At 29.5% G+C, this 12,692-nt stretch overlaps 2 protein-coding genes across 2 annotated transcripts; one reads left to right on the top strand and one right to left on the bottom strand.

The window, feature by feature from the left end:
• The first annotated feature begins 6,482 nt into the window (after positions 1-6,482).
• Positions 6,483-8,986, top strand: LOC100158854. Its single transcript, XM_001944263.5, has 3 exons — positions 6,483-6,774; positions 6,852-6,955; positions 8,159-8,986. The coding sequence occupies exons 2-3, from the start codon at positions 6,861-6,863 to the stop codon at positions 8,604-8,606; spliced, it is 543 nt and encodes a 180-aa protein (XP_001944298.1). The 5' UTR covers positions 6,483-6,774; positions 6,852-6,860; the 3' UTR covers positions 8,607-8,986.
• A 1,108-nt stretch (positions 8,987-10,094) lies between these two features.
• On the bottom strand, positions 10,095-12,490 carry LOC100160913 (2-(3-amino-3-carboxypropyl)histidine synthase subunit 1). Its single transcript, XM_001944147.4, has 4 exons — positions 11,726-12,490; positions 11,475-11,636; positions 10,722-10,887; positions 10,095-10,629 (listed from the first exon to the last, which is right to left on the bottom strand). Exons 1-4 carry the CDS (start codon positions 12,289-12,291, stop codon positions 10,270-10,272), a joined length of 1,254 nt encoding a protein of 417 aa, XP_001944182.1. The 5' UTR covers positions 12,292-12,490; the 3' UTR covers positions 10,095-10,269.
• Between the last annotated feature and the right edge of the window lie 202 nt (positions 12,491-12,692).

A 12,692-nucleotide genomic window follows, 5' to 3' on the forward strand; every position in this document is an offset into this window, starting at 1 on the left:
AAATATTAAAATACATAGGCACAATTTTTTTTTTATAAGCATTTAAAGATCAAATTTGACAAAATTTATCAAATCTTAATTTGAAAAATTATTTTGTAGTTAAAAATTTATAAAATGTTCAATTTTTGTATCTAAGAATTAAAAATTTAAAACAAGATTTCCACGTAAGTAATTAATTCTGTTATCAAAAAAATCTAAAAAATACATTTACACAGTTTATTTTTATAGTCATTTTAAGTACAAATTTGGACGAAATTACATATTAAAAACCTAGGATAACTATTTTAGTTATTTTGTTGTGATTGTATAATATTATTCGTGGGTACTTGAAACTTCTAAAGTATACTATTATATTATATCTATGATTTTACCACGGTTTTTTGTTGATGTATAACGCGTTATAACTTATAAGTACCTAATAGATATTATGATATGATTAATTTGGAATTTATTATAGGTAAATTTTTTTTAAATACTATAGACTATAATATAATATTATGTCTAATACATAGACTGATATACAGTCTCCGCTCAGAATCGTTTTTCTTATACAGTGATATTATATCATTGAATTCAAATTTAATACTGTCCATTATACAGTGACCCACTTCTAGCCTACTGTACAGCAGAGCGACATCCACTTACCCACCTTTTTTTATATAGGTAACGAAATAATTTTGAATTATTGAAATATTCTCGTTTATAAATTATTCGAAAAATCTTTTTAGCACAATAAGACAAAAGACAGCACAGTAGGTATATATCATATTAAGATGTTCAAATATTTGAATAAACTTATGAACTGCTTTTTTAAGTTGCCGTCGTCGTTGGACAACCAACCAACGAAACTCGGTTTTGCCTGGCTTGGATCGGCATTTTTCTTCAGTAAAGTTTTCGTGTGCGAGCTGCTTTTAATCTGGACCGAGGCCTTTATGATCTTCGCCTGGGTCACCCGTGTCTTTGTCCATGTCTATTGCCTCCGTCCTACCAGAGTTGATCGTGAAGGTTTATCGGAAAGGGTGATGCAGGACCCAAAATACCTCTGATCTCAGGGGACACACTACACACTTATTAATTTGTTACTTTTGGGCTTTGAGAGTTTTCTATAGAAAAAAAAACGGTTGGGGTCAGAGGCGGACTTACCATTTTTCCACACCTAGGCATTATAACTCTAGCGCCCCGTACATTGACGTGCTCCCACGGAGGGGGGGGGGAGGGGAGTAATGTTCCAAGAACTAAAACAAAACTATAAAAATTGTATTTAGGTATTTTTGTATTTATACATATACATATATAAACAAATAAATATTAATACAATTCTGCATATGTACATTCGTACACTTGTACAATAATTAAATCATTTTTCGCCTTGATTTATCTGAGCACTCCAGTCTCTATAATCGTAATCGGTTAGCAAATTTCTGAGCAGTATGCAGTATGCACTATACAGGAGACGGGCGACAGTGCCAGCGTCGCGCGTCGTCGCAATATTTATTATTATTAATTACTTTGTCAAGACACCTGATTTCCAGAATTAATTCCAGTATTCTAATTGTGGTGCCGGGTGCGGGGTGAGGCGGGTCATTCCACTAAGCACTGTGCGAGCTGTCCCCCACCTAGCTAGTAGAGCGGCTATATACAATGTAGTAATTTACCCAGCGGTCCGAGGCAGTATATTTGACTGCCTTGGCTGGCGTTTTGCGCATGCGCCATTCACAATATTGTACGTGTTTACGCCGCACACCCGTATACCGTCTCCCATGCATTAACATAGGCATTAGGCAACGCCGGCGAATGCCTCGACGAGTGTCGATGTCGAACCTCTAGCGGTGGCGGCGCGCGCTGGTCGCAGGATTAAACTCAAACCGGAAGGTTATTATAGCTTATAAATTAAAACGTTACTGCGACGTGACTACGTGAGCCATTCTCCAGTTCATGCAAGTTGTATACGAAAAAAAATTAATATAAAATATAGATTTAGTTAAATAAAATTATGAAATTATGAAAAACTAAAAAATTAAAATTAACTAAAAAATTGCGCCCCAAAAAATATTGTGCCCTAGGCCAGTGCCTTGGTGGCCTATGGGTAAATCCGCCCCGGGTTGGGGTTGTAACACACAAAATCCCCCCTTACCACTTTTATATATTACTTACCATGTAAGTGAATTAGTGAGGTAATTTTTATAATTATTTTAAATCACTAAAAGCAGTAAAAGACTAAGTGTGTACTAAATTGAAATATATTTAAATATTTTGGTATGTTATCATCATCAATTAGAATAATTTATATATAATAATTTTATGTAGCAAAATAGTTTATAAGAATATTCGAGGTTTTTAAAAACAATTTTGAATATGTTTAGATAATTATATTGGGTTTGTTAAATAAACTGTTATAAATATAATAATATATGTATATTATTATGTACCTATGTAGATCCTTTTAGTTATATTTATTAAATACGACAAAATAACTAGGTATCTAATTCATTAAAATACGATTTATGATTACAATAATCAGTTTAATAAGTTTAATTTTTTTAATTTTTTAACATATTTTAGACTTAAAATAAACAATCATAAATATTTATAATATTCTATAGAAAATATACCTGATTAGGTATATAATATTATAAGTTATAACAATATTCAAGATATTACGAAATGCACTTTCCAGTTAACTTTTCAGTAGGTATTATAGTAAGCAATATTGTATTTCAATAGACACAGCATAGAATAATTTAAATATTTTATACTAAGGCAGGTAGGTACCTACCTAATTACTTTGAATTGACTCATTATCAGTTATTATTTTTTTTATAACAAACTTGTCCATATTATAGAAATAAAATAAGTAGGTAATTAACTTAAGTTAACAGAATAGGTAACTAGGTAGTAAATTAAAATATTAAATGATTAATGTTCGTTATTTCTACAAAACTAAAAACAGGTTATAAAACTTGGGACACATCTTTATCATTCAGGGGACACACTTTGATTTTCAGGGGACACAAAGTGTGTCAGGGGACACATTATTTTAGCCCCTGCAGGGGTGATGTGGTATTCTTCAGCAGCCTTCCTGTTCATCATAATCCTGATCGTTCTAGGCATCTTCTGCTTCAGTACGTTCATTCTACTGAAATACATGAAAGTAAATATCATGCCCTCGGCCTTCAAATACAGTCGGGCCGCGATTTCATTTGCCGCCACAGCCCACAGTCATGGTTGCTGCAGTGCTGCACTCTCGATGTACGCGTTCCGGACTGTTGCGCGCTCAATTCGCCGTTTGCTTCGGACGTCCACGCTCTTGTTTGAATACTTAGATCAGCACTTTACGACCAACAGCCTCATTCGCTGCAGCATTTTCGTCTATGTAATTGTCTGGGCCACCGATATGTTCCCCTTAATCTATATTCCGGGGTTGGTGATCCTGGTCAAATATATAATAATGTGAGCACGAAGTACCAGTCACCAAGTATAGGAATGTCCCATATTCTTCGTGGGAGCTTTGCTAGAAGAATGTGTGTACTTCAGGTTGATTGTTTTTCTTGTTATGACTGCCAATAAAAACTAGTTAAATATTTAGGTATTATTACATCTGTGATATCACAATAATTGTGATAAATTTTAATTCAATGATATAATATCATTGTATAAGAAAAATGACTCTGAGCGAAGACGATCATAGCCTATGATATTACTAAGAATATTTGACATTATTGTGAATAATAAACATTCAGTGAAATTTTCATATGTATCTATAGTTAGTCGCAGAGGCGGCTTAATCATTCATTTTGTGGCTCACTGAACCACCAAAAAGTTTTGGGTGGGTGTCAGGTAGGTACTTGATCTTGGTAATGAGTGTCCGGTATTGCCGTATCTATAGGTTATATAAAAATGGTTAATTTTATGGCCAATTCATTATTAGCAACAATAATAGATACAATCACTTACATTAACAATCAACTTATTTACTTATGAAGTTATGAACAGCTTATGACGAAAAATAGTCACATAAAGTATGAGACAATGTGATATTATTTTATTATTAAAAAATCGCAATCAAGTGTATACTAGAATTGTATTAAAATAAAATCGTTATTACCGAACTACTCTCTAATGTGAAATTGGCTGAAAAGTAGTCACTTATACTGAATTCAACAACTGATGAGTCAAAGATCGATCAATTTGCTTTTGTGTACAAGTATATTGTTTTCGGGTTTTTTTTTAAATTAAAAAAAACCTCAAATTTGTTCACATTTAAAAAAAATTTTTTTCATTAACTCGTTATGAATTATATTTTTTAGTGATGAGAAAAAAAGCTTGTTGCCAAATTATATTGCCTGTTTAAAGTTAAAGAAAATATTGATATTAAACAAATATAGTTAGATCACTTAGATTTAGGTAGTAGGTATACTGAAGATGTCAGACGTGTACCCAAATTTATATAAATTGCTAATAGTGGCTTTCACTAGACCTGTTAGTTGCGCAACTTGCAAACATCCATTAAAGGAGCACACAACACAAAAAAAAAAAAAAATATTTAAATTATTTTTGAATGTTAAATTATTGTAACTATGGCTATATGAAATGATTTGGTGAAAATTCGATGTAAAAAAAATTATTACTTTAAGAGATATTAAGAAATGTAAAATAGCCGCGTGACGTCATTGGGCCCTACTCATCGTAATTGACTATCTTATACGTGTAAAAGTTCCTCGCTTCTCACAACGATTTACCCTCCTAAACATTTTATTTTTGAAATTTAATTTACGTATAAATGTGTGGTTTTATGTGTTTAAGACGACGCAAGAATCAGAATTTCTATGTGACGTTTAGTTTTTTTTAAATATTAAAAATCTTAAAAGAGACATTTGGTTAAACAGCAGGTCATCAATGCGGCGTTTAAAAGCTTATCCTCAGACTTCAGAGAACAACAAATAACAATGGTACAAGAACGAGTTTCAAATGTATTAATATTGAATATCGAAAGATATGTAACTAATAGTCTTGACACAAAAACAATTATTGATACATTTTCAGCAACTAGTAGAAAATTAGTATTGATTTTATATTATTTTATATGTTCATTTTGTAATTGAGTAAAAGTTGAATTAAAAATGGGTTAAAGTATATACCTAATTATTTATAATTTGAATTAAAATGTTTTAATTCACTACCTAATCTTATATGAATTTATTTGTGTCTGTGCTGCTGATAAAATTCTAGCAAAAAATTGACCCTAGTTGCGTCTATATGTTACATATGTACAGCGCGCTAGATAAAACTAATTTTGTTTATCTAGGTTTGTAATGTCGACTCGTTCACTTGGTTTTTATAATTGGGTACTTAATTTTATATTAAGCATGTTTTAAAATAAATAATAATTGTCAAAAAAGTTCTAAAACTTAGGTAAGTTGTTGTACCCAATATGACTTTTGGTAAGTGGGTGGGTGCCGGGTGGTATTAACTATATTCTTGAACAGTTGAACCGCCAACTGAAAAATGTCAAACCACCTCTGATTATTCGTTTTTAAGTACAACAAAATAAGGAAATTGTTGCATGAGAAACCGAGTGAATATACTATGTTGTAATTGTAAAAATCCAAACTTAAAACACTCATAAAAATTTAATTAGACTTTCTTGTTGACATTTTTTTTTTTTTAAGAGGTAAAAATTTTATGTATTACGTTTTCAAATCTTGGATTTATAAAAAGAAAAATTTTTAGGAATTCTAATTCAAAATAATTTGCACATTTTCGTGATTTTTACGTAATTTGTCAAGATTTGATCTTTAAATGCTTATAAGAAAATATGTGCCTATGGATTTTTAATATTTTTTAAATTTCATTGTAATAATACAGTAGGAGCCTATTGTATTAAATTTCCAAGCTTTTTTACCCAGAAAGTAAAATGTTATTGAATCAAGCCTCCACATGATTTGTCATCGGGACGGCACTGAATATTGTTGAGCAATATTAGATTATTAGCCCAATTAAAATACAATATTATATACATACATAAACAGGTTAATAAATAAGTACTGTAATAGTGTAATTTCCATTAACAAAACGGTCCATTTGCAATCATTCAATTTAAACAAATTTACTTAGGAGTATGGAACAACTATTTTGTGAAAATATTTAATTACGTAGAACCGTATTTATAGTACTATGCTCGCGAGTCTTTAGCAAAGATTTATACACAAGTAAATGTATATTGTATATTATAATATTGTATAGTCATCTATAAATTATAATAATTAACGACGTAGACGATAGCAGCTAATAATAAAATTTATCTTATCTATCTTATGCATACATTGTTCTATGATTAAAGATATACGTGACCACGATTTAAGATATATCTTGTCCCTGTAATCTATAAACCTTGGCCAACCAAAAAAAAGTAAGCAAACCGATCAGCTGATTGGATATTTCAGTGTCGCTTAAATTTTGTTCTGTGGTAAGACTGACGACTGTGCTGTTTGTTTTGATTATGATTTAATGACTAAATGACGAATAAAAGATTAGTGGCTAGTGCGCACAAATAACAACGTAAAAAACTGTTGTGATTATTATTTACTGTTTATAAATGCGGAAGAATTTTTAATCAATCCTATATTGAATCAGATCTACAGGATTCGATATTCTGTCGTGAGCACTGGGTTGTTCAGGTCCTTCCAACAACGCTTAGATGAGTGAAACGATACTAGTGTGAACCTTACGAGAGGCAGAGAAAAACAATTGCGTATTTAACGTTGTTGACCAGGCGTAAGTACATAAGCCGATGATAACTCCGGTAATCGGGATATTTATTTGACGTGTATATCGGTTTTTTGTTTCAATAGGATGAGAAAATGGCAACTCTGCTAGAAAATACAAAAGGGATGACAGATTCCGAAACTCATCTGTTGTCTTTCAGCCTCGACAATTTGGAAATTGACCCCACCAGGTAAATATTGTAATGGTACAGCTGATTTTTGGGAAATGTCGATGTTTTTGTTTATTTACATTATTAGGAGAGTGGTTGGATAAGGCTGAACAATGAACATAATGTTGTATAATATTTATTGCCTTAATACATTTTTATTCCACTTCACAAATGTTGATATGTTTTTATCACATTAGTGTGTTTACTTTGGTTCATTTGAATAAATGGTTTTGACCTCAGTGTTATTATTAAACTATGACTGGTGGGAGGGGGCATCCTCTCAATCAGCTTCTTAGTGAAAGTAGAAAATAGATTGGATAGATAAATATAAATATCTATTTTCAATAATTATTGTCAAAGGTTTGAATTAGTCAATAATCAAAGTATATTTATTGATTAATTAACTAGAGTTAAATTACAAATAATAACTCCACAAAGCTTATAAGTTTATAAGTATTTTTTTTTATTAAATATTGATTTTATTAGTTAGGTAAATGTTAAGGGGGTTGGAGCGTAATCCATTCTAAGGAGTAAAACCTAGTAGTTTATATGGGTCTTGTGAATGTGTTGGAAGTACATGGACATTAGTGTGTGTAATTTTTAGTAGCAAACACATTGTATAGGGGCATCATAGTGACCGGATATGTACATCTGTCATTTTACCTATGTGTTTGCACGTGTCACCACATATTACCTTATAAAATTGCAAACATTTTGTCTGCCAATGACTTCAATCACTACGCTCAGTAGGATGTTCCGATTTAAATTTTAAAGGCAGATTTGAATTCTCCTCTAAATTTACTATGGTTTTACTGTTGTACATTTTTCATATTCTATATAAATGTATTTTAATTTTAATTATGAATATGATCATTTTTACTCTTTTTGTAAGTAAATTTCCAAGTAAAAAAAAATAAATTGTCCAAGCATAAGCAATTCAGTGACCAATACAAATCTGTGTTCAAAATTGATATAAGTAAGTAATATCAGTAATATAATGATATTAGGCGTAGTGATTGAGGTCGTGATTTATATTTTCGACCAAAAATGAATCACATACTAGTCCCCTTAATGTTATTGTTTTTATAAATCTAACATAAAATTATCAAATCCTATTTCAATTTAAAAATGGCCTGAACAAAAATCAAAATATATTAAATATTGCAGGTATGCAGTTGATGTATTAATAAGATATAATTAAATAGAAATTAATTACATTTTTAGGCCTCATAAGTATCCTGGAAACATTGTGGAAAAGGATAATGACAATAAAGAACCATATCCAACTGGTTGTGTAATATGCCGTTGTATGAATACGAAATCTTTAACCTGTGCATATCCTCAAAAACAAAATACTGAATTGCCATCAAAAGATTGCATACTAAGGCCTCCTAAATTAAACAGAGTAGAGCGATGTAAACAACAATATGCAGCAGCATCTCCTGTACCTGTCAATCGAAGGTTTAACCGTAAACAATTAAATCGAAAATGGTCAACCGATGATGAATTTCTATCAGAGTTATCATTGAACAATAACAACAATAGTAACGAGTGTACTAATGTCATACCATGCACGGATGATGTAACAATTGATGAGTTGGCCAGTTATTTTGAAGATCTAGTACACATTCCTAAAAAAATGTCTGACATGGCTGAACTGATGTACAATTAAACATATACATATATTATGAATCATTTATTGTTATTCTGTTTGTTTTTTAGGTAAAACTTTTACTGACTTAAAAAAAATATTATAATAATAATTTGTTGTAATCAATCATATTCAATTGTTATACATAATATTTTGGCAATTGAAAATACTGATTAAAATGTATAGATATGAATTGTTGTCTATGTTCGTTTTTAAAGACCAAGTCATGTAACAATATAATTATATAGTCACTTTTTAAATAATCATAATTTGACGTGTACAAGGAAGTAAATTGCTAATAAGTACATCATTACTATTCATTATGTAACATACTGATAGTCAAGTGTGTATTCTCAACAAATTTTTACTAAAATAGTTTGGTTGTAAGAATACAAATTAAATATACATCTTTATTTAGTATATTCAATCATTAATTTAGAATTAAATTGTTTAAGTGCATATAGTTAACTAATTAAAATTATACAAATTTCATATTATTATATTCACCTGAATTTTTTATTAATTATCTAACAATTAAATTGTATAACATACTGCACATTTAATATACTTATTATAATATATAATTTTGAATAAATGAAGCCAACATTTTCCGAATAATAATATAGTTAAAGAAAATTATTTATCATTAGCCATATACACACATTTAAATTATATTAGTTTTTTTTTTAAATTTGATTAAATTTAGTCAACTTTTATATTTATTTTAATAGAGTTTTGTAAAATGTATTTTACAAAAATCATTAAATACTAGTAATTTTCTAAATTATAAACAGTATTGGATTTGAAATGTTTACAAAATACCATGACATTGGTAGAAAGATTTTATTAATATTAAAATGTAATAATTGATCAAATTGTGCATATAATAATTTTTATTACTATTAACAAAATAATGCTATCTTATAATTTAAATGTATTATTCTTCTCGTAGAACATAATTTATTTTTTATTCATTATACATAAACCATATTTTGTAATCGTACTTTTAATAAGCTTTAAACTTTCTAGAATTTATAAATATAATATTTTGTTTTATTGCTGTATAATTACATAAATATTGTATAATTTTAATTATAAAACATTGTTTTTATTTAAATTCAAACAACCAAACCAAATTAATTTTAGTAATATTACCTAAAAGTTGTTCTGTTTCAAAATGTATATATGTACTTATTATTATATATTTTATTTATCTACTAAAATATTTTATTGAATATTTTTTTTTCTGGAAAGGGTAATTACTTATTTCTCAAATTAATGTGCATAAGCAATCTCTTGTTATCTTGAATATATGTGATTTTACAGATGATTACTATTTAAATCAATTAAAATTGAATGGTCTTGAAAACATAAATTTAAAATTAATATGAAGTATTTGTTTTAATTTGTTAAAATAAAAATTAAACTTTATTGACCAATAATATAAGTTATCTTTAGTTATTTAAAATATTTTGTGAAATGTGTATGATAAATAATTCAGTCACAGCATAATGCTAAGTATTTATTATATTATTATAAATCAATTTCAGGACATGTTCAACAAATCATCACACAGTACTGTTGTCAGAAATTTATTAAAATAAAATTCTACCGAAACATATAATTGTTTATATAAACAGGCAGTAAACAAATGCAGTGAAGCATATGAAAAGAATCTAATCAATCATTGATTCTTAGAACAACCTATTTTTTGTACATCACTTTTTGAACCATTTGCACACCCTTTACCACAACAACCATTGGCTGGTCGATAATTAGGTGTCCAAGCACCCAAACTGTTATTACTGTAATAATCCATTGGATAACTTTCTTCGCAATTGAACTCAATTTGATTCATAACTACAGCACCTTCATAAGGAGACAGAAATGGTTTTTCAAATGCAGTGCCCCAATCGATAGACAATCGTGGGCATGCAATCTGTATCCAAGCGTCAACCGTGTCTCCAAAAAAAGATAGCTTTTGTGGAAATATTTCTGATAAGAGAATAGTCACAGAGTTTTTCAAATGTGATCTCATTTGATTCTAAAAATAACAAAGTATAATACAAATTGACTATTATTACATACATTTACAAACAATAATTGTTATTAACTACATTTAAGTATTATACAAACATGAAAATAATCCAAAACTTTTGTACTTCCTTGTCTTCCCAGAGTGCCTAATATCAGTCCGAAAGTTTTAGCATCTTTAGCTCGTTCGATTGCTTTCAACCGCGTATCTTTCATGACATCATGATCATAGTATTCTCTGGTCAATTTTTTTTCATATGGGTCATACCTAAAATTAATGCACATATCACAAATAATATTATTCAAATAGTTATTGAATATACTATGTCTCATTGATTAATTGTATAACTACATAATATAAAAATATGGGATGAAAAATTATCAATTTGCCTTAATTTTGGTTTTAAGTTTCATAACTTGGCTGTCAGTGTTACATGAATTTACATTTGTTAGTATTTCAATATATAATATCAGTGTAATAGCTTAATAAGAAGATTAAATATTTTGAGTATTCATTTAAAATTACTTATGAGTATTACTTACTTGCCTGATACAAGAATTTAAAACTTATTTAAAATATAATTTAATGCATATTTATATTATATTCAATAATCATTACCAATTTATCTTTAACCTCTTTAGTAATTACCTACTTAATATTTATTTTCATGTATTAAAAATTATATTATGTATTTAATATTTTTATTTAAATTCATAATAGTTTATGGACTACAAATTGTATTAACTAGTATAGCTTCAGAATTAAGTAGGTACCTAATAGTTTTAGATTTAATTTTAAATGTAAACAAATGTCATTATTAAATAAATTAAAAAAATCTAGCCGTACTTGTTTACCTGTATGCTGCAAGTTCAGGATTAGCTATCATTATGGATTCTAAATGGAAACGACCATCACCTAGATATATCAAACAATCGGCGTCTGAAACCTTTGGTGAGGTACATCCCAAAATTTCTCCCGGTGACAGTGGTTTTTCTTGAGGAACTTTTACACAATAACTAAATAGAAAAATTGTGAAAATAGAAAAATGTTATGTGTATTTGCAAGGTGTCAATTAGAACAATAATCATAATGTTCAGCTACTAACCCATCTGTTTTTAATTTATTAATCAACCCTTGTAATGTGGTGACAAACTGAACAGTGCTCACAAACAATAGTCTCTGTTGTTTGGTGAAGTTTAATTTCACAGTTTCGATAAGGTGTATAGCGTCAATCTTGATGTCAACAAAAACATATAGCACTTTGACCCCTTCGGTTTGATCGACAGGAATGAGACAACTGTGGCCATAGTGCACTAAAAGGTCGACACTGAGTGCTTTGGCTGTGAAATCGTCCACACAACATGCACCATAGGTGACATCGCCCATAATTACCGTGTCTGCACCTGTGAACCTTTCAATAATATCGCACAACTGTACAGCAAACATGGTCAGGCCTTCGGGCATTTGCAACGCAACACGTTTGGCTTGCATTTGACGCAGTCGCCATACGGTCTTTGGCAATTCAAAGTTGTAGTTAGACGGTAACGATTGTACAGCGGCGATTAGCTCAGGGTCATTGGTGATCTCATCGGGAATTTTGTTCAGCACTTTGGCTGACGGTCTGAACACCTTCCGTTCGGTTTTAGCCTTTACAACTACGGCATCAGACATGGTCAATGTTTAAATTAATATGGCGATACGTCATAAAAGTAAACCATCTATATTCATATTTGTTCGTAAATACTTGAGTAAATATTTATAAATAATATTATTGACTGGATAAACTCTCTTGAATATCAAAAAAAATGAATAAATTCTTAGAAAAATTGAAATTTTGAATAGGTAATGGGCAGAGGGCACAAGTGCACATAGCACAAAATGTATTATCATAATAATAATATAATCAGTAATAACCATAGATTATAGTCCATAAAAAACAACAACAAGATAGCCGTCTCCTTCTTATCATCGAAGTCGACCGCCATTTACAAAGCAGACAATGTTTACAAACACAGTTAATTTATTATTATTATAATAATATTATGAATAAATGTAAACATTGTTGCTTATAT

Source organism: Acyrthosiphon pisum, chromosome A1 (genome assembly GCF_005508785.2).
Source record: "Acyrthosiphon pisum isolate AL4f chromosome A1, pea_aphid_22Mar2018_4r6ur, whole genome shotgun sequence".
In the NCBI taxonomy this organism is placed as follows: Eukaryota; Metazoa; Arthropoda; class Insecta; order Hemiptera; family Aphididae; genus Acyrthosiphon; species Acyrthosiphon pisum.

Coding starts and splice junctions, on each gene's coding strand:
- LOC100158854 (XM_001944263.5), top strand. CDS start 6,861: ATGGCAACTCTGCTAGAAAATACAAAAGGGATGACAGATTCCGAAACT. Junction 6,956..8,158: donor TTGGAAATTGACCCCACCAG/GTAAATATTGTA, acceptor TTACATTTTTAG/GCCTCATAAGTATCCTGGAA.
- LOC100160913 (XM_001944147.4), bottom strand. CDS start 12,291: ATGTCTGATGCCGTAGTTGTAAAGGCTAAAACCGAACGGAAGGTGTTC. Junction 11,637..11,725: donor AATAAATTAAAAACAGATGG/GTTAGTAGCTGA, acceptor TTTTCTATTTAG/TTATTGTGTAAAAGTTCCTC. Junction 10,888..11,474: donor CCTGAACTTGCAGCATACAG/GTAAACAAGTAC, acceptor CATTAATTTTAG/GTATGACCCATATGAAAAAA.